General features: G+C 29.9%; 1 protein-coding gene across 1 annotated transcript in view; it reads left to right on the forward strand.

Moving 5' to 3' along the window:
- LOC134721051 (uncharacterized) overlaps positions 1–21,373 on the forward strand; it is a 111,988-nt gene extending 90,615 nt beyond the window's left edge. The window contains exons 33-46 of the mRNA XM_063583753.1: positions 1,952–2,031; positions 2,742–2,867; positions 3,476–3,593; positions 4,217–4,398; positions 4,816–5,065; positions 6,398–6,473; positions 7,568–7,657; positions 8,635–8,786; positions 10,314–10,420; positions 11,060–11,156; positions 11,596–11,690; positions 13,081–13,134; positions 15,881–16,109; positions 17,206–21,373. Of these exons, the coding sequence (XP_063439823.1) occupies positions 1,952–2,031; positions 2,742–2,867; positions 3,476–3,593; positions 4,217–4,398; positions 4,816–5,065; positions 6,398–6,473; positions 7,568–7,657; positions 8,635–8,786; positions 10,314–10,420; positions 11,060–11,156; positions 11,596–11,690; positions 13,081–13,134; positions 15,881–16,109; positions 17,206–18,035 (2,486 nt within the window). The 3' untranslated portion in view covers positions 18,036–21,373. The remainder of the gene's footprint in view (positions 1–1,951; positions 2,032–2,741; positions 2,868–3,475; positions 3,594–4,216; positions 4,399–4,815; positions 5,066–6,397; positions 6,474–7,567; positions 7,658–8,634; positions 8,787–10,313; positions 10,421–11,059; positions 11,157–11,595; positions 11,691–13,080; positions 13,135–15,880; positions 16,110–17,205) is intronic.
- Positions 21,374–22,543: the final 1,170 nt, after the last annotated feature.

The raw sequence follows: 22,543 nt of genomic DNA on the forward strand, positions 1-22,543 counted from the left end.
TGTTTGATTTCATCAAAATTGAATAATTGGGGTTCTTTAATATGCCGAATCTAACTGTGTATGTAGATTCTTAATTTTTGGTCCCGTTTTCAAATTGGTCTACATTAAGGTCCAAAGGGTCCAAAATTAAACTTAGTTTGATTTTAACAAAAATTGAAACCTTGGGGTTCTTTGATATGCTGAATCTAAAAATGTACTTAGATTTTTGATTATTGGCCCAGTTTTCAAGTTGGCCCAAATCGAGGTCCAAAATTAAACATTGTTTGATTTCATCAAAAATTGAATAATTGGGGTTCTTTGATATGCCAAATCTAACTGTGTATGTAGATTCTTAATTTTTGGTCCAGTTTTAAAATTGGTCTAAATTAAAGTGCAAAGGGTCCAAAATTAACCTAAGTTTGATTTTAACAAAAATTAAATTCTTGGGCCTCTTTGATATGCTGAATATAAACATGTACTTAGATTTTTGATTATGGGCCCAGTTTTCAAGTTGGTCCAAATCAGGATCTAAAATTATTATATTAAGTATTGTGCAATAGCAAGTCTTTTCAATTGCACAGTATTGTGCAATGGCAAGAAATATCTAATTTCACAATATTGTGAAATACCAATTTTTTTTTTAATTAAGAGTTATCTTTCTTTGTCCAGTATAGTAAGCAAGAAATATCTACAAGAATTTTTTTTAATTGGAGTTATCTTTCTTTGTCCAGAATCAACTTAAATCTTTGTTATATACCATATACAATGTATATTCACTTTTTACTACCAACTGATAAATTTAAATAATCTTTACCATTCAGTGATAACAAGCAGTTTTTTTACATCTTAATATTTTATGATGTATTTAAATGAGTAGTTATTGTTGCAAACTCCATTAGAATATTTTAATTGAAATTAGTTTTGGAATAAGGGAAAGGGGGATGTGATTAAAAAATTGGGTTCAATTTTTCTCATTTGAAATTTCATAAATAAAAAGAAAATTTCTTCAAACATTTTTTTGAGAGGATTAATATTCAACAGCATAGTGAATTGCTCTAAGAGAAAACAAAATTTTTAAGTTCATTTAAATACATTCATTCTGTGTCAGAAACCTATGCTGTGTCAACTATTTAATCACAATCCAAATTTAGAGCGGAATCCAGCTTGAATGTTGTGTCCATACTTGCCCCAACCGTTCAGGGTTCAACCTCTGCAGTCGTATAAAGCTACGCCCTGCGGAGCATCTGGTTATCCAATTTTAAAATAAGAAACATATTTACAATAATACTGAATACTGTAAATTCAGAAATATTGCGTGAAGTTATTATTGCGATTTTGTTATTTTAGACAAAAACATGATTTTAATTTTTGCCATATTGAGAAAAATCCTGTTTAGTTCATATGAAAAATTTCAAAATGGGAGTTTGAATTATTGTGATTATAACCTGTCGCATTTTTCACAGTATTAAAACATCTCAATAATTTCTGAATTTTCAGTAGTTACTTTCTTACATTTGTGGAATATATTTGGTATAAGGTTTGAGGAATGTTTTAATTTTGTGAAGTTTTTAAAAGTCAAAAAGCGAGAAGTATTTCCAATTTAGAGAATCATCTTGAGTAGAGAAGCAGAGAAAATGGTTGGGAAGATATTTAAAGAGACACATTTTGGTACACAGCTGCTTCTGTTATCTTTTGGTAATGTGCTCACTCAAGTGGAGAAGATTGTTGGGTATATCCATCGTCAGGACAAACACAAAGACTTGAAAATGATATTTGCAAATTGCATTTAGGAGTAAGAGTAAAAACTGTTCAACAAAGAGTCAAAATAATATGTTCGTAAGGAACATATCCTTAAAATATCAAGTACCTTCGAAAATACAATTTTTATTCGTTAATCCACAAAAATTAATACCACCAAAATTCAATAAATCCATAGTATATTCTGAGTCTTCTACATTATTCTTTATTTAAGCTTCATTAAATGATGAAATGAAGAGAAAGAGAAAAGAAAATCCAGTAGTTGGAGATGTAGCAGATATTTTAGTGAAGAGGGTAAGGTTTGATCAAGTGGTGTTGTTATTTGATTTTGCCATGTGATTATGGACTTTCCGAATTGATTTTCCTCTAAGTTCAGTATTTTTGTGATTTTACTTTTTTCATCATGATAAGTTTTAATGCCACGATTGCTGATGAGATATCTTTTAAAGCTGCTTTTATATTTCAACTTTTTCTGTTTTTTGTTGTTGTACCACGTCAGATCAGCACTGTAAAATTTCAATTACAAATTTTAATTTCAAACTTGGTTGTGTAAATTGTCACTATCAGGTGTAGTTACAATATATGTACATTAAACAGTTCTAATAGGAATAATTAAAAAAACAAATTAAGAAATTATTGAATATAAATCAAGAAGTTATTGAATACAAATCATATCTTTATTTATGAAACAATGTAAAATATCATACTGTCGGCTGAAATCCACAAGAAAATGAGTAAGTGTACAAAGGAAAAACACAATTTTATTATTATCATAAAAAAACAACTACATAAAGATACATCGACATCAGACCAGAATTACGATACCCAACACAGTTCCTCTAGGATTTCTTTAAGCCTTTCCAGGCAAAGCAAGAGTTGCGTGCCTGGGTCTGTAATACTTTGTGTATTGAGTTGAAATATGGGTATTTAGAAATATTTCTCTGGTCCGACTGACTTCGAGATGATGAGAGTCGACTGTAGAGTATAATCCCTTTTCATTTCAGTTTGACGCAGAGGAAGGTGAAGCATTCCGTAATGGCTGTGCCATATATTGTCGTAACCAGTCACATGCTTTAGAATCATTACGATCTCGGCAGAAGAAAGATTCTAGATTATCAAGTTTTCTTGCTGTGAGTATAACAAACTTTTATATTATCTGTTCATTGTACAGTAAAACATGCATTAATAGGTACTTATTTAACTTTTGCATATGAGAATGTATTGCCAAGGTTTTAATTTGATGATTTTAATATTCTTTCATTTGAGGATTATTAAAACTATTATTCTGGCCTATATCTTTCTAAACATGCATGCTATATTTCCCACTGAACTTAAAGCAACCAAAAATCAATCAGTATCCTCCTGGTCTTCAAAATACTGCTGATGACAATTTTTGTAGGAAATTTGAAATTTTATGCTTTTGGGAAAATTTTTGCATTGAGTTTATATCAGGGAAAACAAAACAGCCTGCTCATGCTCAGATAGTCATGACACACAATGATGTTACACTTGTCAAGAAAATTACATACCTTTTGCAGGAATCTTATATATATGTTTTAAAATTATAAATGATGTCATTGTTAAAATCATCATTTTAAATTTGAAGTTATCTTCCTTTGTCTAGAATTGTTGTAAGATCAATTGCTACCTATGCAATATTTAATTTTACTTCCCACTGATAAATTGAAGCAATCTCTTTACCCCTCAGTGTTTACAAGTACTTTCATTTTTATTATAGGCTGCTGAGAGTAGTAATTTAATGCGACGTCTCCAGTTAAAAGATCTCATTCCTACTCAAATGATGCGTCTAACTAAGTATCCATTATTGATAGAAAGCCTTATGAAATATACAAGTGGTAGGTTATTCTACTGTTGTATTAATTACTGGTACTTATTAGAGTGGTCAAAGAATCAATTCTAAACCAAACTGTACAGATATGACGAACATCATTTGTAGAGTTTCTTCTTTTCAAAGTAAAATTCGATGGAAAGAAATATTTATGTATTTGCTCCTATTGCATCTGGACTGTACTAAATAGTATAGAATATTGTTCAAAAAGGACCAGATATTTAAGTCTCAAAGGAGTTTCTGCCAGGACAAACAATTAAACATCAACTGGATCAAGTATATACTCATATATAAGTATGAGTCTGAAGAAAATAATAAGCAGAAAATTCAATTGGTACCAGATAATTGAGAACTGATGATGCTCCACACAAAGCAAAAAAAAAAGTGCAATCTGAAATAAAAAAAATAAAAATATACATGAGATTCATGTGCAAAATCTTGAAAAATCATTAGAGCTAATTTCCTTATGCTTGTAGATTAAAACTTTGGTAGACTTGTTTGCTTTATTTGCTCAGAGCTGTATAATTTGTAAAAACAGATTGAATTGACAATTTAGTGACCCTTTTGGTCTCATCAAATACATAGATGTGTTATCAATTTATTAATTTTAAATTTGAATATTTGTTGCAGCCCAATCAGAAGAACATACTAAATTAGAGAGAGCCTTACAATGTAGTAAACATATCTTAGAATATGTTAATCAAGCTGTGAAAGAATATGAAAATCATTATAAATTAGAACATTTACAACGCAAAGTGGAGAAAAAGTTAGATGGTCTTTCAACTGAGGAATTTGATTATAAAAAAATGAAGGTAAGTACATGAATTACAGAATAATTGTTAAAAAAAATTGTTCATAAGACAGAAGTATTTATATTTTTGAATTTCTGATATAATTATATTGAAGATTTTCATAGTTTCACATATAAGCCATGATTTATTTTTCACATTATTTCCAAATGGTTTACAGTATTTTAAAGATATTATGAGAATGATGAAGTAATGGACAACAACAATTCAAACTTGTCACTTTTCTGTTTAAGTCCCTGATCATGAATAACTTGATGCAGGTCATAGAATATATATTTTTAATATCTTACAAATAAGAAACTTTTTGTGGATTTTAGCAATAAAATGTAATCATTTAAAATCTATTATCTGGTTAAAAGCAGAAATTTATTTTAGCAATTTGATATAAAAAATTAAACTTGTCATTATTTTATATTTCAGGAATTAGATTTAACGAAACATAAATTAGTGTATGATGGACTTTTGACATGGAATATAAACCAAAGAAAAACTGTTGATGTTCATGTTGTTTTGTTAGAGGATGTATTAGTGTTATTACAAAAACAGGATGAAAAATTAGTGTTAAAATTTCAAAGTACTCAGCTTGTGGCGGGGAAGGACGATAGTAAATACATGTTTAGTCCATTGTTAGAATTAAGTTCTGTTTTGGCAGCTAACAGTAAAGCAACAGGTATGTAAAGAGAAGTTTGTTTACCTGTATAAATTTAAAAGTTTCATTTATGAATGAAAAGACAATGAAATCTTAAGATATTGCCTCAACTGGGCCAATTCGCTTCAGAATCTAATGCATTCTGGGTAATATTTTCTAAAGTGTACACCAAAACGTTGTGATTAGTTAAAAAAGTTCTAAACAATAGAAATTGAACCAATGACGTATGGTTATTTTCATTTTGGTGTACAAACAATGAGATTACCCATTGTCTTTTAGATTTTGAAAAAGCGAATTGAGCTATATTTTGTTGATGTCATCACATTTTTTTATTCAGCCATGTTGGATCTATGTGATATGAAGAATTTTTGTCAATGATTTCTTATCTTGATATCTTCCTTAATATCGATATACTTTATAGCTCATTTTAGCTTGAAGAGTGATTTGGTTCCTATAGCCTGTAGTTTGGAATGAAGTTTGGTCAACTATGGAATTGTTCAATATTTAACTACAAAACAGTAAATCAAATGAAAATTAAAGTTTAATTTGAACGTTTCTATTGTGTAATTTTGAAAATGTCTAGAATTTCTGTTCTTATACTTATATATGTCATACTAGTACAGAAACAGGAATAAGTGCAGTGTCTATGTTAAACACTCAACAATTAGCACACGAGTAATAAGTTGTGCTCAATATATTTCACAACTAAAATTAGTGCTGACTTTATGCTTTTAATGTAAAAGACCAGGTGTAAATCATGAGCAGGTGCTTGCTTGGAATATTGAAGTTATATATCGAGAACCAACACCTGAAGTAGAAATAGTCCTGTAGGGTAGTAATGAACAGTACTGTTATAGTTTTAATAAAAATCTTGATATAGGGAATGTCTAAATTTATAGGTGTAAACCAACCCTTTCTTAGAACAAAGTTCATAAGTTCATAGGTGTAAACCAACCCTTTCTTGGAACAAAGTTCATAAGTTCATAGGTGTAAACCAACCCTTTCTTGGAACAAAGTTCATAAGTTCATAGGTGTAAACCAACCCTTTCTTAGAACAAAGTTCATTAGATATACTTGAGACTAAACTTTTGTAACCAGAAATATACATGATATATAACAAAAATTGAGAAGCTTAAACCCGAAGCATCAACAGAATAGCTAAAAACACATAGTAGATGTCCATTCATAGAGGTTTTCAGCGAATATTCCTTCCAAAAGAAATAAATACAGATTGTTTACACAATACACATGTACCTGATCATTTTTGTTGCATTGAAAACATCACTAAAAATTTAATAGTTTATCAAAAAATCCTCTGATTGAATTTTCAAATGTATATTGTATATGTTTCAGATAAAAAAGCCTTTTTTGTTGTGGCTAAATCACAGATTTATGAGTTATCAGCTCATACTGGGGAGGAGCAAAAAAAGTAAGTTATACAATGATCTATTGTAGATAGCTTATTAACCAATGAAAGTAAGAAAGGAAATTGGGAGCATGATTAATTAAGAAACAGGGATCCATACGCGCATGTATTCAGCAATTTTTTGTAACCTGTTTATAATATTGTACTTGCAAGAACCTTAGGAATTGTGTAAGGGATATCAAATCAGTAGAGTTTCTCTGCCCAAGCATGGAGAAGACCCCTCCAGTATATATTGTTAATACAGGCTGGTGCTTTAACTTAATGTTCTAATTTTGCCCTTCATATATTTCTTGGATCAATTAAATTTCATTCCCTTAAATTATTTCATCTAAAACTGGTGTTCATTTTGTATTAATCACATTGATTTATCCTTTTTACCGGTATACTGTGTGGCATTAGACATCGAACAAGCATTCAATAATTTATGACATAAATTCCCTGATTAGAATTCAGTAACACAAAGTTTCTTCATGACAACCTTAATTACATGGTTGGCCCTTGCATACTTTTTATGCCCCACCTACATTAGTAGAGGGGCATTATGTTTTCTGGTCTGTGCGTCTGTTCATCAGTCCGTTCTTTTGTTCCTCTGTCCTGCTTCAGGTTAAAGTTTTGGTTGAGGTAGTTTTTGATGAAGTCCAATCAACCTGAAACTTAGTATACATGTTTCTTATGATATTATCTTTCTAATTTTAATGCCAAAGTAGAGTTCTGATCCCAATATCACAGTCCACTGAACATAAAAAATGATAGTGTGAGTGGGGCATCTGTGTACTGGGGACACATTCTTGTTTATGACATGTCAACAATTGACAACAAAAGAAAAACAAACAGATGGAAGCATGAAATAAAGTTTGGGGACAAAATCATAGAATCTGTTTTTCTGTCCTGATAAGTCCATACAGCAAAGAGGTGTTTGATTTCATTTCTGTTATTAGTACTACTGAAGAGAAGTGATGGAGTTGTTAAAAGGTGATTGCAATAAACGTTAGTGACTCAACATGGTCAAGTTACATAAACAAACATTTCAATCAGATGAATTGATTGTGTGCATAAATCATGTAAATAGTGACACCCTTTCCTATTTATCTTTGCAGGTGGATAAAATTGATCAAAGAGTCTGCAGATTCACATAAGAGAAATAAATCAACTGCTAATCAACTCAGACCTTCCACAAGTCCTGGCAGGTAAGATAAACCCCTGGAAAAGCATGAGAAGATGCCACTGGTGTTGGTAAGATATGTGGCATCATATGTGTAGCATAAATGACCAACATGTGGTAAACTCAATATAACTTTAATGGTACTGACTTGCTATCTAAATCTTCCTAGGTTTATCACTACTTCTGAGATACAGAAAATATAGTGCATGATCATTGATCATAATATTCTAAACATCCTATCCAAACATTTCCAGAAAGTTATGAATTTTATGATCAGATATTCAAGTTACAAAATTTCCTTCTTGTCAAGAAAATTACATAACTTGTGCAAGGTGCCGGAATCTTAGATCTGTTGTCACTGGCGGATCCAGATATTTTCATAAGCCCCCCCCCCTAAATCCGCCTCTTGTTCTGAAAATATCAATGATGCCATTGTTATAGTAATCTTTAAAATTGGAGTTCCTTTATACAATGCAATGTTTAATTTTACCTTCCATTGATAAGTTAAAGCAATTTTTACTATCTTCTGGCTTACAAGCCCTTAGATTTTTATCAGTATTATGTGCAATTATTGTTAAATTGTAAAAGAGAGGCAAAGGATACAAAAGGGACATTCAAACTGTATCTGTTTATTACAAAAGGGACCTTCAAACTGTATCTGTTTATTACAAAAGGGACCTTCAAACTGTATCTGTTTATTACAAAAGGGACCTTCAAACTGTATCTGTTTATTACAAAAGGGACCTTCAAACTGTATCTGTTTATTACAAAAGGGACCTTCAAACTGTATCTGTTTATTACAAAAGGGACCTTCAAACTGTATCTGTTTATTACAAAAGGGACCTTCAAACTGTATCTGTTTATTACAAAAGGGACCTTCAAACTGTATCTGTTTATTACAAAAGGGACATTCAAACTGTATCTGTTTATTACAAAAGGGACCTTCAAACTGTATCTGTTTATTACAAAAGGGACCTTCAAACTGTATCTGTTTATTTGCAGACTTGAGGAGAACAAGGAACCCACAAGGATCTTTTCTTCTGATATGGTGGCTCAAGCAGATGAAACTCAGGAACCTGAACTAGAACAACCTGATAAATTAATTATTTCCAGTCCTGTTACTTCTGTAGCGGAACCAGTTCTCACACCATTAGGTACCAGTTATATTATTTTTATTCTGATTTAAATTTGAGACTTTATAAATATCTATATTTGATTGAAAAATTGTAAAAAAAAAAGATTATGTTATGAAAGCGACAGATGGAGTAAATTAATAAATTTATCTTTCTATGAAATTTTCTCTTTTAGATTCTCATAATTTTTTCTTTTAAATTTAGTTAAAACTGAAAAAAAACTATATTACTTAGAAATTACTGATGTCCAATAAAAAGTAACTAAGAAACACAGTTTTGCACTCTTTGAAAAAAAATAAAAAAAATAGAAGTTTGATTATCCTGCAAATAATAGAGCCAATATTTTACCATAGCTTCTTTTCATATGGAAAACAACTCTCCTATAGATGTTTTTGTTGTTCTTGCATGCAGTTAATGATTCTCAATCTCAAATTCATGTTAAAGATGAAAAACTTCATTTTTGTTTTCAAATGTCAAGAAATATTCATAATATTCATAAAGTAATGCTCTATTTGATGTCATAGTACTGAATATTCAGAAAGGAAACCAATACTAACATTTTAAACATCAGCATGCTTTAGAAGCAAGCCATTTGTGAGAATTTGATAATCCGTGTATGTTATAACGTTAAAGTAAATGTAGATGTATAAAGTAGAAATTTAGAGTAACTGACGTGTAGAGAAGTGTCTTTAACACATGCAAACCTATATCTGAACTTGTGCGAGATGTTACATTTGCCAGAAAAAAAATCAGTTCTGAATTGATAGCTCACAACTTCGTTGTTCCTGTAATTTTGCCTTTTGGTACACAGATAATTTAACACAGGTGATTTTCACTCCTATAAATAATCATGTGAAATTATGTGAATTTCATGTAAAACTTTATAAATAGTTTAAGTTATTTTTGATTTATTTGAAATACTGTATCCACAAGAAAATTGATGTCTGGATTTTAAGCACCCATCAATTAATTGATCATAAAGTTAATGTGAGTGAAATTTGCCTGTGTATATATAGTATTAAACTTCTTTTTAAAGTTAGATATGTTATATTTTAAGCATTATATTTGGCCAAGTATTTTTCTAGAGCCATTCGTAATGTGAGAACATGATATATAAATATATCTATCTAAAGATAGAAGGTGTTGGTTTTTCGTTCAACTACTTTCTGTACTGTTAATATTGTTGGTTTGTAAGATACCATTCCGTCACATTTCTTTAATATTATTTTTTTTGTTACCAGTTTGTTTTTAATTAAAAAATTGAGTTACAGGAAAAAAATATAATGAAATTTGGAACCCTCTGAAAAAAAATCAAAAAAATCATCTCAATGAAACAAATGCAAAGGTAATGAGATAAATATATATAAAACATTGTTATTATGTTTTTCAATTGCTGCAGTAACTGGCTTATTTGGAATTTTCAAAGTAGCTTCATATTTTTTATTGGGTGAAGTAGTTGAAAGAAATGCAAACACACGATTCATTAAGAGCATGTTGATTTCCTTTCCCCTGCATGATATGTTACATGCTTGTTTTTAACCTGTCTAGAAAGAGCACGGAGATTGGATGAAGCAGTCAAAGAAAACTTGGAAGAAAAACGAAGACTGGTGGCACAAATTATTAATGATGTTGATGAAAGGGATCGTCTAGAACAGGTCAGTTTTGGTCAGAATAAAGTAAAATCACAAAAATAATGAGTGCTGAGGAAATTTTAAAACGGAAAGACGCAAATCAAATGGCAAAATCAAAAGCTTAACACATCAAACGAATGGATAACAACTTCCATATTCCTGACTTGGTACAGGCATTTTCCCATGTAGAAAATGGTGGATTAAACCTGGTTTCATGTTTTCGTAAAGAATTGATTTCAGCTATATTTTTCTTAGATCAGACTACCTTTTTGAATACGTAATAGTGAAAATCTTCTATAATTTTCTATTTTTATCTACTGCGATTGTCTCATGTGAGGTTTTAGAGTCTTTGTCTGGCCCCTTAATATTACATAAACCACCTGGTTAATCCATCTTTACTTATATTTACAAGATAAAACAATTTCATTGGATGAAAGGCAATATAATAATAAATTTAATCAATATATTTTGAAGTTATTGGTAATGGCCTTTATAGAATTTGAACAAGTCAAATATGAGTAGTTTGTTCCATAAAAGATGGAACTTTAAATGTTATACTTTGATTTTTACAATGAAGCAAAGAAAATCTGAAAATTGATAAAAATCAGATTCATGATATTTTTGTGTCTTAATGGATAAGTTCAAATATTTTCTTTTCAACAGATCTCTATGTCTCCTGAAACAGAATCATTACACAACACCATCCAGGAATCAATGGAGGAATGCTCCAGTTTTATAATTGAAATTTGTGATAGAGAATGTATGTTGTCACTACTAACATTGTCAGAAAAGTTAACTTGGTCACGGCACCAAAATATTTATATAAAAACCTATGAAGAAACAGGTTAATTCATTTGAGTACTGCATATATTGATATTATTATGATTATTAACTTACTTTTATTATTGACATATGGTGCAGCAAAGTTTTTTTTTATAAGAGATTAATTACAACTTCCAATTTGAATATTTTATAGAAATTTACATTTGAAATGTTTTTAAATGAATCAGGTAAATGTAACAAAGAAGTCAACAGCATGGATATTGCACTGAACAAAGCATGGTGTGTATTGATAAGCATGATCTTAACAAAACACTAACTCAAAAATTCTTTCTGATAAATTCTTACTTGTGTTGATATGATGGATCCTGGGTAATTGATAAATAATTGTTTAATCATTGGTCTATTGATATTTTCAGCTGGTCTAATGCAAGAGAACATACAGATGCCTATACCTATGGACAAACTGAAGGAAATGGCTAATAGAATGAACCAGATACTTACAAATTTGTTGGTAAGAAATGGCATCCTCATATGTTATCGTTTCATTGGATAAAAAACTTGTTAGGTATAATAATAGTTTGACTTCTTACTTTATTATTGGTAAAGTTTGGATGTCTAAAAAAAAGTCGAAATAAACACTGATTACATGTTAAATCTAAGTTCCTTGTATTCTTTTGTTAAATGTTAAAGGTTGTATCTAGCTACTTAGAATTTTTAATAAGTAAGAATACAAGTATAATTGATATAGACCATGTTATCATTTATGTTTATCTCTATGTACCTAACAAGTTTATAATGAAATGGTATCACAATCTTTTTAGCTGTTGCAAAATTGAGTAGCTTTCAATGTCAATGTACAAATTGTCTGATATGATATGTCAAAGTGTTAAATTATGTTGTACTGGTAGTTTATATTTATGAATATTGAAACATGTTAAGGAAAAAATCAGAGGACAAAAAAAGATTTTTGTTTTTAAGAATGTTAATGAAAAGGTACTTAAATTTTAAATCAACTTTAGAAATGCTCCATTCATTTACATAGAAACAGGATTTTAGTTTTGAAACAATTTTCAGAAATTTTTTCTGTTTTTGGAAATCTGAAATTTTTCAATTGTCTAATGTCAACTGTCACTAAAAATCTTATTAGCTCAACATTTTATAGCTAAAATTTATATGTATTGTCTGAGCCTAACATTGCAATAATAGCTCCTCACACAAATGTTACTTGTTATTTAACTGACATGCTTCATTGATGCTAAAGCTATGACTAAGAAATACCATGGGCTATTTTCTTTGTCAATTTTAATTTTTTGAAAAAATGTCCCAGGGAATGAGATTTTTTATAAAATAAAAATGTTAATCTGATTCTTCTATTAAAAAAACCTGCAACTGAATTCAACATGTCTTGCTCATTTTAAAACAAGGTTTCAAAAATATGTATATGAGAGATTAGGGCCTGTGGATAGTGTTGAATACGCCTTATCGCTAATCCTGGCTGATCTGGCCCCTTGGAACTTTTGATGCACACAACAATCACTTTTCCATTGTGGCATCAGACATTTTGTTTTATGATGTCAAAATTTTGTGAGAACCTGTGTGATTTCCAGTAATGGCGGACAAATAGCAATAATGTGTATATGGACCTTTCATAGAAGTATGTTGGATTTTACAAGATATTTGGCTTGGGTAAATAAAAAAAGATCAATGAAAAAAATGACTTTCAAAGAGGAGAGGTAAAAAAAGGAAAGGAATAAATTATAAATCTTACTAAGAGTCTGAAAGGGGATGCTCCATGCATAAACTTTGTCTAGTTAAATGTATATTGATAGTTTACAAACAAACTCTGATAATTTGTAAAGTTAAGAGGAATTTTTGTCAGATTTAATGTTTTCACTATTCAGGAGAAGACAAGGGCTTATCATGCTCTACGGGCAGCTGGACAGAATGAATCGGGCGTGAGTGATCAGCATTCAAGAATTTGCGATACTAATTATGATATTTTATATGCAATATTTGAATAAGTTTATATTAACACAATAATATTTGCAACAATGGCTTGCCTATTTTTATTTCATGTTGGCATGCTTATGAAATAATTGGTAAATTTTACATGACGGGAAAACTGAAGTATATTCAAGAGAGACATCCCTTCATACAATCAAAATTTGCAGTCCTGAATTTTTTTACTTAGGCTATCGCTAAGCTTGACATGGTTTAAAAAAACACCTTTTTGTACTTGACCAATTGGCAATTGGAAGGAAATAGATTAATACAAGGCAACACTTGTATTTATGCGGTATTGTTTACGTTACTTTCCATAAAAAGGCCAGACCTTATCAATAGCCGTCTTTTGAGTGGTTTTAAATATAGAATATTTATTAATTATGTGTTCCTTTTGTCCATGAATTTCTATTCTTGTTCTGAAACTGCTGTTTCATTGTCAAAGCTTCTTTTAATATTTTCTTTTGCTTAGTCTATTGAACAATATGTCAGTGTACAAAAGTATCACTACAAAACAATGTGTCACATGCCATCTTTTAGTCATATATGACCTTTGACCTTGAGATCAAATTGTTGATTTTTTGTTATGGCGTATTAAAGGGACTGGAACTGTTCATCTTTCCATATATCTTTTTAAAGGCATGTAGATGTAACATATAATAGGACAATGTATGGTATACAAGGGAGAACTTCATTTGACCTTACCTTGGATAGAATTTTACATCTTTTCACCATATAATAGGACAATATATGGTATACAAGGGAGAACATCATTTGACCTTACCTTGAATAGAATTTCACATCTTTTTACCAAGTTATGCAATTTCTATTTTTTTTTTCATGTTGATACATCAATATTCAACAAAAGGTTGAATCTTACACTTGACCTTCATAGAAAAGTTTTGTACTATAACAACCTAGACCTTCAGATTAAAGTTTTGTAATATGAAAAAGTTTGATATGTGACATGCAGGTTAAAAATTATGTTTTATATCTTAAATTTCAAATCTTACCTTCAGGTAAAATTACAATTCATACTTATTTAAAATTTTATAAGGGAATATTTTTTTGTGGGCTAAAATACCTTACTCTTTGACATCCTTTTGAGTGATTTCACAAAAATGCATTTTTTTGCCCCACCTACGATAGTAGCAGGGGATTATGTTTTCTGGTCCGTGGGTCCGTCTGTTTGTTCGTTCCTCCGTTCCTCCGTCTGTCCCGCTATAGGTTATAAAGTTTTTGGTCAAGGTTATTTTTGATGAATTTGAAGTCCAATCAATTTGAAACTTAGTACACATAATCCCTATGATATGATCTTTCTAATTTTAATACCAAATTAGAGTTTTTACCCCAATTTCACGGCCCACTTACAATAAAAAATGATAGCGGGAGTGGGGCATCCGTGTCCTATGAACACATTCTTGTTTGTACCTGTGTGTGTCAGTCATGAGTACTTCTATGAACCCTGTATCTGTAGATCAATTAGAAAGAGGCAACAACTAGTTGGTTTGTCAATATAAAAAGGAGTATTGAATAAATGATTAAATCAATGAATTAACACTTGGCATCAGCAGGGTAAATCTTAATTATCAATATTTATAATTTATTAGAACACAAGAAAATCTGCATGACTTTTATTTCCTGGGTGGTTGATTTTTGAGGAGTGAAGTTTTTGAATTATTTTCATTTTCTGGAGTACACAGTTTATTATTTGAAAAAAAGTTTCTTTTCTCCCATCTTTGCTTTCTACGGATACTTTTGAAATAATTCATTTAGTTGCACATATTTTCTCTAACCATGTTTTTTTTTTAACTCCCCCCTTTTTTTCTGAAATATTATATTTATAATTTCTATAGTGTTAGAAAGGATTTGTATAGTATTAATATACGAATCCTGTTTGTTAGTTATTCAACTTGAGTTTTTAGAAGTAGATGGTCATTTAAGATGGAAGCTTAACAGCATTCAGTCAAGATTTATTTTACATAGAATAGTGTAGATATTACAATTTATTTTCATTTAAAGTTTTTCTAAATAATCAGCATGCAATTCTATATATATAAAAGGACTTGTAGAAACTAAAATTGGATTTAAGTTATCACAAAACTCTATTATTTGAATCAATTCAGTACATGTTGTCAGGTTTGAAAGAAAATAATGTCCTTGTAGTTAGTCATGATATTTTATCTCTTTAATGGATGATTTGAATAGTTTGAAGAAAAAAGACCAAGTTTGTTATAGTCGTAGTCAGTGTTTGAATATTTATACTGCCAATGATTAAGAAACTTAAAATCTGGTAGGATGTTCATAAGCTTATCCCTATGTGACATGTGAACTTTTTTTTGTTTATCTTATTCCATTAAATATTCAATAACTTTTACAAAATCTTCATAAAGCATCTACATGGCCACCAAACACAGAAATACCAGATACTGTTGCATTGTATCAATTTTATGCAAAAAAGCCAGTTGAACTATCCAGCCTTCTTAGAGCTTCTAGTTTAGCATAGTATAAACATGTAGATTTATCCCAGTGTATTCTAGAAAAAACTTTTAAGTTAACAATTTTGATCAACTGTTGAAAAGAATTCCTGTTGGTTCTAAAGAAAATACAGAAGATTAATTTAAATTTTGTTAAGTGGTCCTTTCAATCTTTTCTTTTAAAACTTTATTTGATTGCATTTGTTTTCTACCAAATTTTCAGGCAGTAGTTGGAAATCGTGATGAGGAAAGAGAGAGGTTAAGAATGGAACTTAAAGCTGCTCAAGATGAACTGAACATGCTGAGGGAGATCCAAAGAAAAGTATCGTCAACATCTCCACCAGATATAGTGGCACCACTAGAAAGTGTCAAGCGGGAAAGACCTCAAAGTTTGGTGTCAGAGACATCAACGTTATCTTCAGATGATGGCACACCACAGCAAAGAGATGAAGGTAAGATTGAGAGATTGGTTTATGAAACTTTGCCATCTAAATATGTCTGTTAATTTCCTTTTTGTTATATAGTATTCTAAGCTATCTTGCACAATCAAAATAAGGAACAATATGTACAAAAATTTAGAAGGCTTATTTGAGTTCGGAAATCTTGAATTGTTAGTTTCATACTGGACTAATCTTTATTGGAATTCAAAATTGGAATATGAAATTCAATATCTGAAAACGCTATAATACGAAAATCTTAAAAGTAATTTAGCTATATAGAAATTATATTAGAACAAATGGAAAACAATTGTCATATTCTTGACTGGGTACAAACATTTCTGTATAAGATATGCTCCTAGCCATAAGTTTGAAAAAACGAATGCTGCATAGAAATGTTATAAACTAGTTCATGGAAAATTTATTAATTTAGTACTGTTGATTCATATTAATTTGTGGGGTGCAAATATTATTGATTTCATTTGTTTAGGCAAACAATGATTGAAGACGTTCAACACACTATAAAATTTACATAGTATTGTTTGCAGAAGTAAACAATTGCCTGAAAATACAATTTTCTACCAATCCACAATGGTAACAACGTAAATTAATGAATTCACAGTATTTTTTTTAACACCACATCAACAGTGATATATTGAAACCTCCCTCATCAGTTCAAAACCTTGTATGTCATAATTGTAATGCCATCTTAACTCATAAACACAAAGCGAACACACTTGCAAACATAAACATCAAAGTAAAATAGCATATTTTTTTTTAAAGTTTATAAACAGGAAAGGTGCATTAATATCTTTATAAAAAAAAAAAACTACAGATGTATATGAATTATAGGTAAGTTGCAGTTATGAATTGTTTTGAGTCTGTATATCTTGAAGTGTCAAAGGTCATGAATTAGCACCTTGATCATCCAAGGCACAATTTGTAAAAGTAAACCATCATAAGTCAAAGTACGTTCCTCAACACAGAGCCTTGGCTCATACCAAAAAGCAAGCTATAAAGGGTCAGTCACAAAAATGACATGTATCAATAAAGAACATCTTTATACTTACCCATTATTTCTAAGAATAATACTGACAATATTTTATTTCAGCTGAATCGGATAGTACTGAAGATATCCCAATGATGGAAGAATCCACAGAACTTATTGAACCGGAAGTTGCCATAGCAACTGAAATCCCTCAGTGCATAGACACAAGTGACCTTCAAGAAATTGAACCCTCAGATGAAGAGACAATAGAGGATTTAGATGCTCCCCAAATTCCAGAAAATGATTTACTTCTCGATGCTGAAGTGCTGCATATATCTAATGTTCAAACAGAGTCAGAATTAGTTGAGGAAGTTCAAGATTTAGACTCATTATCTAACGACAATAAACAAGAATCAGATTCTTTAACAGAAGAGGTTAAAAACAAGGACAATACTACAAATGAAAGCTGTGATATTCCTAAAGAATTCCACGACAGTGATCATAAGTCGCTGAATGACGATGTATCGACTGATGTCGATGATACAAATTCTGACAGTGAAACAATATCAAATCAGCCAGATATAGAAACAGAAAGAAAAGAAGAAAACAAATCTGAACAAACAACTGAAGAAAGTAGTGACAATGATTTTGAAAAAATTGAGAAATCAGAAATACCTAAATCAGATGATTCTGAAATGCATGGTGAAACACAGGATTCAAAATCTGAAAACATTTCAAATGAAACGGAAGAAAGTAAACAACAAATCCAAGAACAAAATGATAAATCTCAGGAAAATAATACTGTCACTGAAAGTGAAAGTGAAAGTAGACTCAATGGTGAGAGTAGCAAAATATCTGATACAGAAAAGTCAGAAGCTGACAATAATGAAAACATAGAAAAAAGTACTGATGCAAATATTAGTGATAGCCAGACAATAGAACCTTCTTCATAGTCTTATGTCACATGATAGGGTCACATGCTGGTAATGTGTTTTGGTGCTTGTCATATGACACAAATTTTCTGTTGTTTGTCAATGCCACTTAAAGCCTTGGTATAACATTTTTTCCATTTTTCTGTTCTTGCTGAAAATGCTTCATTTAAGCCAAAACTCTAACTGTAAGTCTGGTTTCCTTAAATTGAACATGTTATGTGTTTGAATAACACAAATGACGTTTAATTGACTTGGAAAGAAAATTGTCAAAGAGATCTTCAGTAAGATGATATAAAAAATATAAAGAAAAGCTTGCCATTAAGAATGGTGAACAAAACAATTACACCATACAAAATGTTTATAAGTATAACATAGTGCTACCAATCCATTTATTATTATAATATATATTCATTTGGTTTTTGAAGAGTGCTTAACAATTAACATTTGTAGATATTGAATGGAAAATGTATTTGAAAATGGTCTCTATAAATGAGTTCATCGTAAAAACAAGAAATAAAACATGAGATCATAAAATCATTTAAACTTGCTTGACAGTGTTGACAAACAAACAGACAAAATTAAATGAATTGTCTCCCTTTTTTCCAAAATGATGATTATTTCCCTTTTTTCCAAAATGATGAGTTTTAGAAGGAGCTTATGTGTTTCTACTGATGCAATAGTTGATCATGTGATAGATTTTATAAATACACGGATCAATCATACGCATGTCCTCATGAGGGACAGTTTTTGTTACTGTTTTACAAAGTTTGAATTTCTGTAGCATGGTCATTATGTTTATCATATGTTTATTTATGTGTTAACAATTTTGACAATTATTTATCCATATGTATATTTGTATCATATGTACAATAGGAATTTCAGACTTGAGACTTTATTGTTATACTGTTTTAAAATTTCTTAGAAGTTACTCACTGTTAGCAATTTATGTGATTAATATGTCATGCAAACCCTATTTTCTCTTTTGTTTCAACATCAATTATGAATTAATTTCACTTTAAAAAGATTGATTACTCTATAACAGTGATGGATCCAGAACTTTTTATAAGGGGGTCCACTGACTGACTTAAGGGGGAGCTCCAGTCATGTTTCAGTGATTCCTTACAGAAACAACTTAATTTTTCTCAAAACAAGGGTTGGCCCTTGACCCTTCTGGATATGGCCATGAATATATACCTTTATTTTAATGAATAAAGTGCATCAAATGAAGTTTTTGGGAGACTGGAAAATTTGGTCTGATTTCTTTTGTTATTTCAACCTGAGAATAATTTTTTTATAAGTGTAAGTTTACTTATTTAAAAGTTTAACCTTACCATAGTGATACCCAGTTTCGATTTTGCTTTAAAAAATTATGATCTTTTCATCTGATTATTTCTCATAATGATATCATAGGTAGTTTAAAAGACGTTTTATATCATACATGAAAATAAAATCATTTCAACAACTTAATTTAAGTATATAAGTCTATTATTATAAAATCAAACTTTTTGAAGCATATATCCCTTTTGAATTTCTGTATCTTTAGTTTTGTTTGTGTGATTTTATTAAACCACTGCTAAAGATAATGATGGTAGTTTGTTTAAGACTAGTTGTACTGTTTGTCATGTGATTATTATTTTAATGTCTTTCATTTAAGGCCCAAACTTAGTTGAAAGTTTTCTATTGCAGTAGAATAAAGAACTTGTCTGAAGGTTGGCAAACGATTATGAAGGTTATTTATGTACAAAGCATTCTATTTGAAAATTTACCAAAATTAAAATCTTGCAATAGGAAACATTTTTTTTAGTCTAATGTTTTTTTTTTATATATTCAAAGATCTAACCTAGTTATGGTTGTGTTTTGATTAATGATATATCAAGTTATAATATTTTGCTACAATTTTTCGTTAATTTCTAACTTTTATTTATTTATATCATGGATGATGATTTGCCCTAATGTCAGCTATTTCTTTTTTTGAGGTTTAAGAAATGGAAAATTAGAAATCAGGATTAAATTTTTAAAGGTCACATTACTTTCAAATATTTATTTTCATAATTAACATTGTTCATGGATTTAAAAAAAACAGTCTTTTTGGTGGACAGTAGTTTTTTTGTAGATTTAACTGATTCTACTTAAAACATGTTAAAAGTGTATATTGAATTTGTACTCTGTTTAACTCATTTAAACATGCAGTATTAAATTCAAACTACCAAATCCATAAAAATTAGTACCCCGGGAAAAACTTGGAATCAGCTATATATTTAAAATTAATTTCTTAAAACCTGGTTTGTTTACAAAATTTATGTTATTAGAAATACATAGCACAGTATATTCTGAATTTTTATTTTAGTTTTAATTAAATTATTTTTATAACTTAAAAATGTTACAACTATTTGGAAAAGGATATATATTTTATATATATTGAAACAAAACAAAGCTTTATATCGGAATCAAGCTGTTGAGAATACAAATTATTTTCGTGATAGTTTATTGACATGGGAGGGACAACCTCTTAATTTTTTTTTAGAGTGAGTTTTATCATCCATTAATTGTGCAATATGTGACCAAACTTTATACATCATTATTTAATCATTACATTAACGCTACAGGGAGCACCTGTTTATAATACACAGGTATTACATTGGACAGGTAGTTCCATTTCTGATTCTGTTTGACTTGTTGTAATTCATTAAATGTTAATTATGAATTACAAAAAATACTGAAATTATGTTGATTTTCTTATCCATATTTAAAATTGTGCATAGTATGAAAGCTTTGATAATTAATCCTTACCATTCATTAGCCTTGAACAAACAATATAATCTAGTTCTTTATATTATGTAAACTGGAATAGCTCTATACCTTTAGCTAGAATGTAGAGTTAATGAAAGGTTTTTATACTTTAAAAACAAGTACTTAACATCATTTAACAAAACAATGTCAATCAAAATTATATTTCCCAATATAACATTGGTTTTAACATGTTCTTACAACTATTTCATAAGATAATGTTTTTTAAGCTTTTTCCCAGTCAGTATTTTGACTTTTTCAAACATTCTTACTTTAATTGATTCTCCAGTCATTTGATTGGTTGAAGAAATGTTCTAGTGTAAATTTTTGCTGCTGTTAAGTGTTTAGAGTAGAATATGACTAAGGTCTACTCAAATATATGACTAATGTCTTCTCAAAAATATATTGAAAGGTCTACTCAAATATATGACTAAAGGTTTTCTCTGATGATGCAAGGTTAAATAATGTATATGATTTGTTAGACGTCTCTCTTTGTACAGTTGTATATAGAAATAATATTATTGTACAGACAAAGAAATAATGGAAAAATAAAATACAAATATTAAGTAAAACAGGCTTTTTATTGATACTTCTAATAATGAACAGGATTCTTTAATTAATCTGTTTACTGTAGAATGGGTTATGTCTACATTAATGTTTAAATTTCGTGATTGCAATGGCATAAATGTTTGTAAAGTTTTATTTTTGTCCCGTATTGTGAATAATATTAAGTAGGTGGTCTAGTTTTAGTGGCCAGGTCAAACCAAAAACGTTAAAAATTGATATTTCCTGCTTCTCTATCCAGCATGCAGCTTTAAGGTTTAATAGCAAAGACTGGTCATTCCCAGTCAGAATAAAGTGTAAGGATAGGGTGATGCATCTTTCAGTGAACTGTGTTACCTTTTGTACTGGCACATTAAACATTAGATTTGGCCTATAGGTACACAGTCTAGTACAAAGCAGGGTTAATATTCATATTTCATCCTGAGTATTAATGCTGTTAATATGTATATCAAGAAAGGAGTCATATTAGAGCATCATTTAGAATTTTGAGTGGTGCACCTGAGATACCCTGCCCCCTCCTCCTCCCCCTAGTTTTTTGTGGGGTTCGTGTTGCTCAATCTTTAGTTATCTATGTTGTGTTTTGTGTACTGTTGTGTGTCTTATTAGCCATGGCATTTCAGTTTATTTTTGACTTATGAGTTTGAATGTTCATTTGATATATTTTGCCCTCATTTAAGAAACGTGTAGATATTTTTCACCTGAAGAACTATTGTCCTCAGTGTCTGATAAGAAAACACAATAAATACAGTACGGAAAAAGTTCTGACATCTAAAAACAGAAACTTAATAAGTCAAACTTGATTCGGATTTGGTATACTAGTATTAAAAAAACTGCAGCTCTGATGAACTTTCCACCAAATAGAAAAACATGTACGGATTTTAAATAAATAATTAATTTTAAAACAATACTGTGAAACGACTGTGAGGTGACCTGGTAGCATAATGAAACCACGAAATTCATATTGCAAAAGCAAGCTAGTTTGAAAACACGAAAATGGGTGGTCATGTATCAAATTATTTGCAAACAATACATTAACAGTCACAACCACTCCTTTAACTCCTTAAATGAACAAAACTTGTAAATGTTTTCAGTCTAAAAATGCCCAGCTTGACATGGAATATCAACAAAACAGAAAAGATTTCTTACAATCTGTGATCTTTCTAGGATTTTAATGCATC

The sequence above is a fragment of the Mytilus trossulus genome, chromosome 6 (assembly GCF_036588685.1).
Source record: "Mytilus trossulus isolate FHL-02 chromosome 6, PNRI_Mtr1.1.1.hap1, whole genome shotgun sequence".
Lineage (NCBI taxonomy): Eukaryota > Metazoa > Mollusca > Bivalvia > Mytilida > Mytilidae > Mytilus > Mytilus trossulus.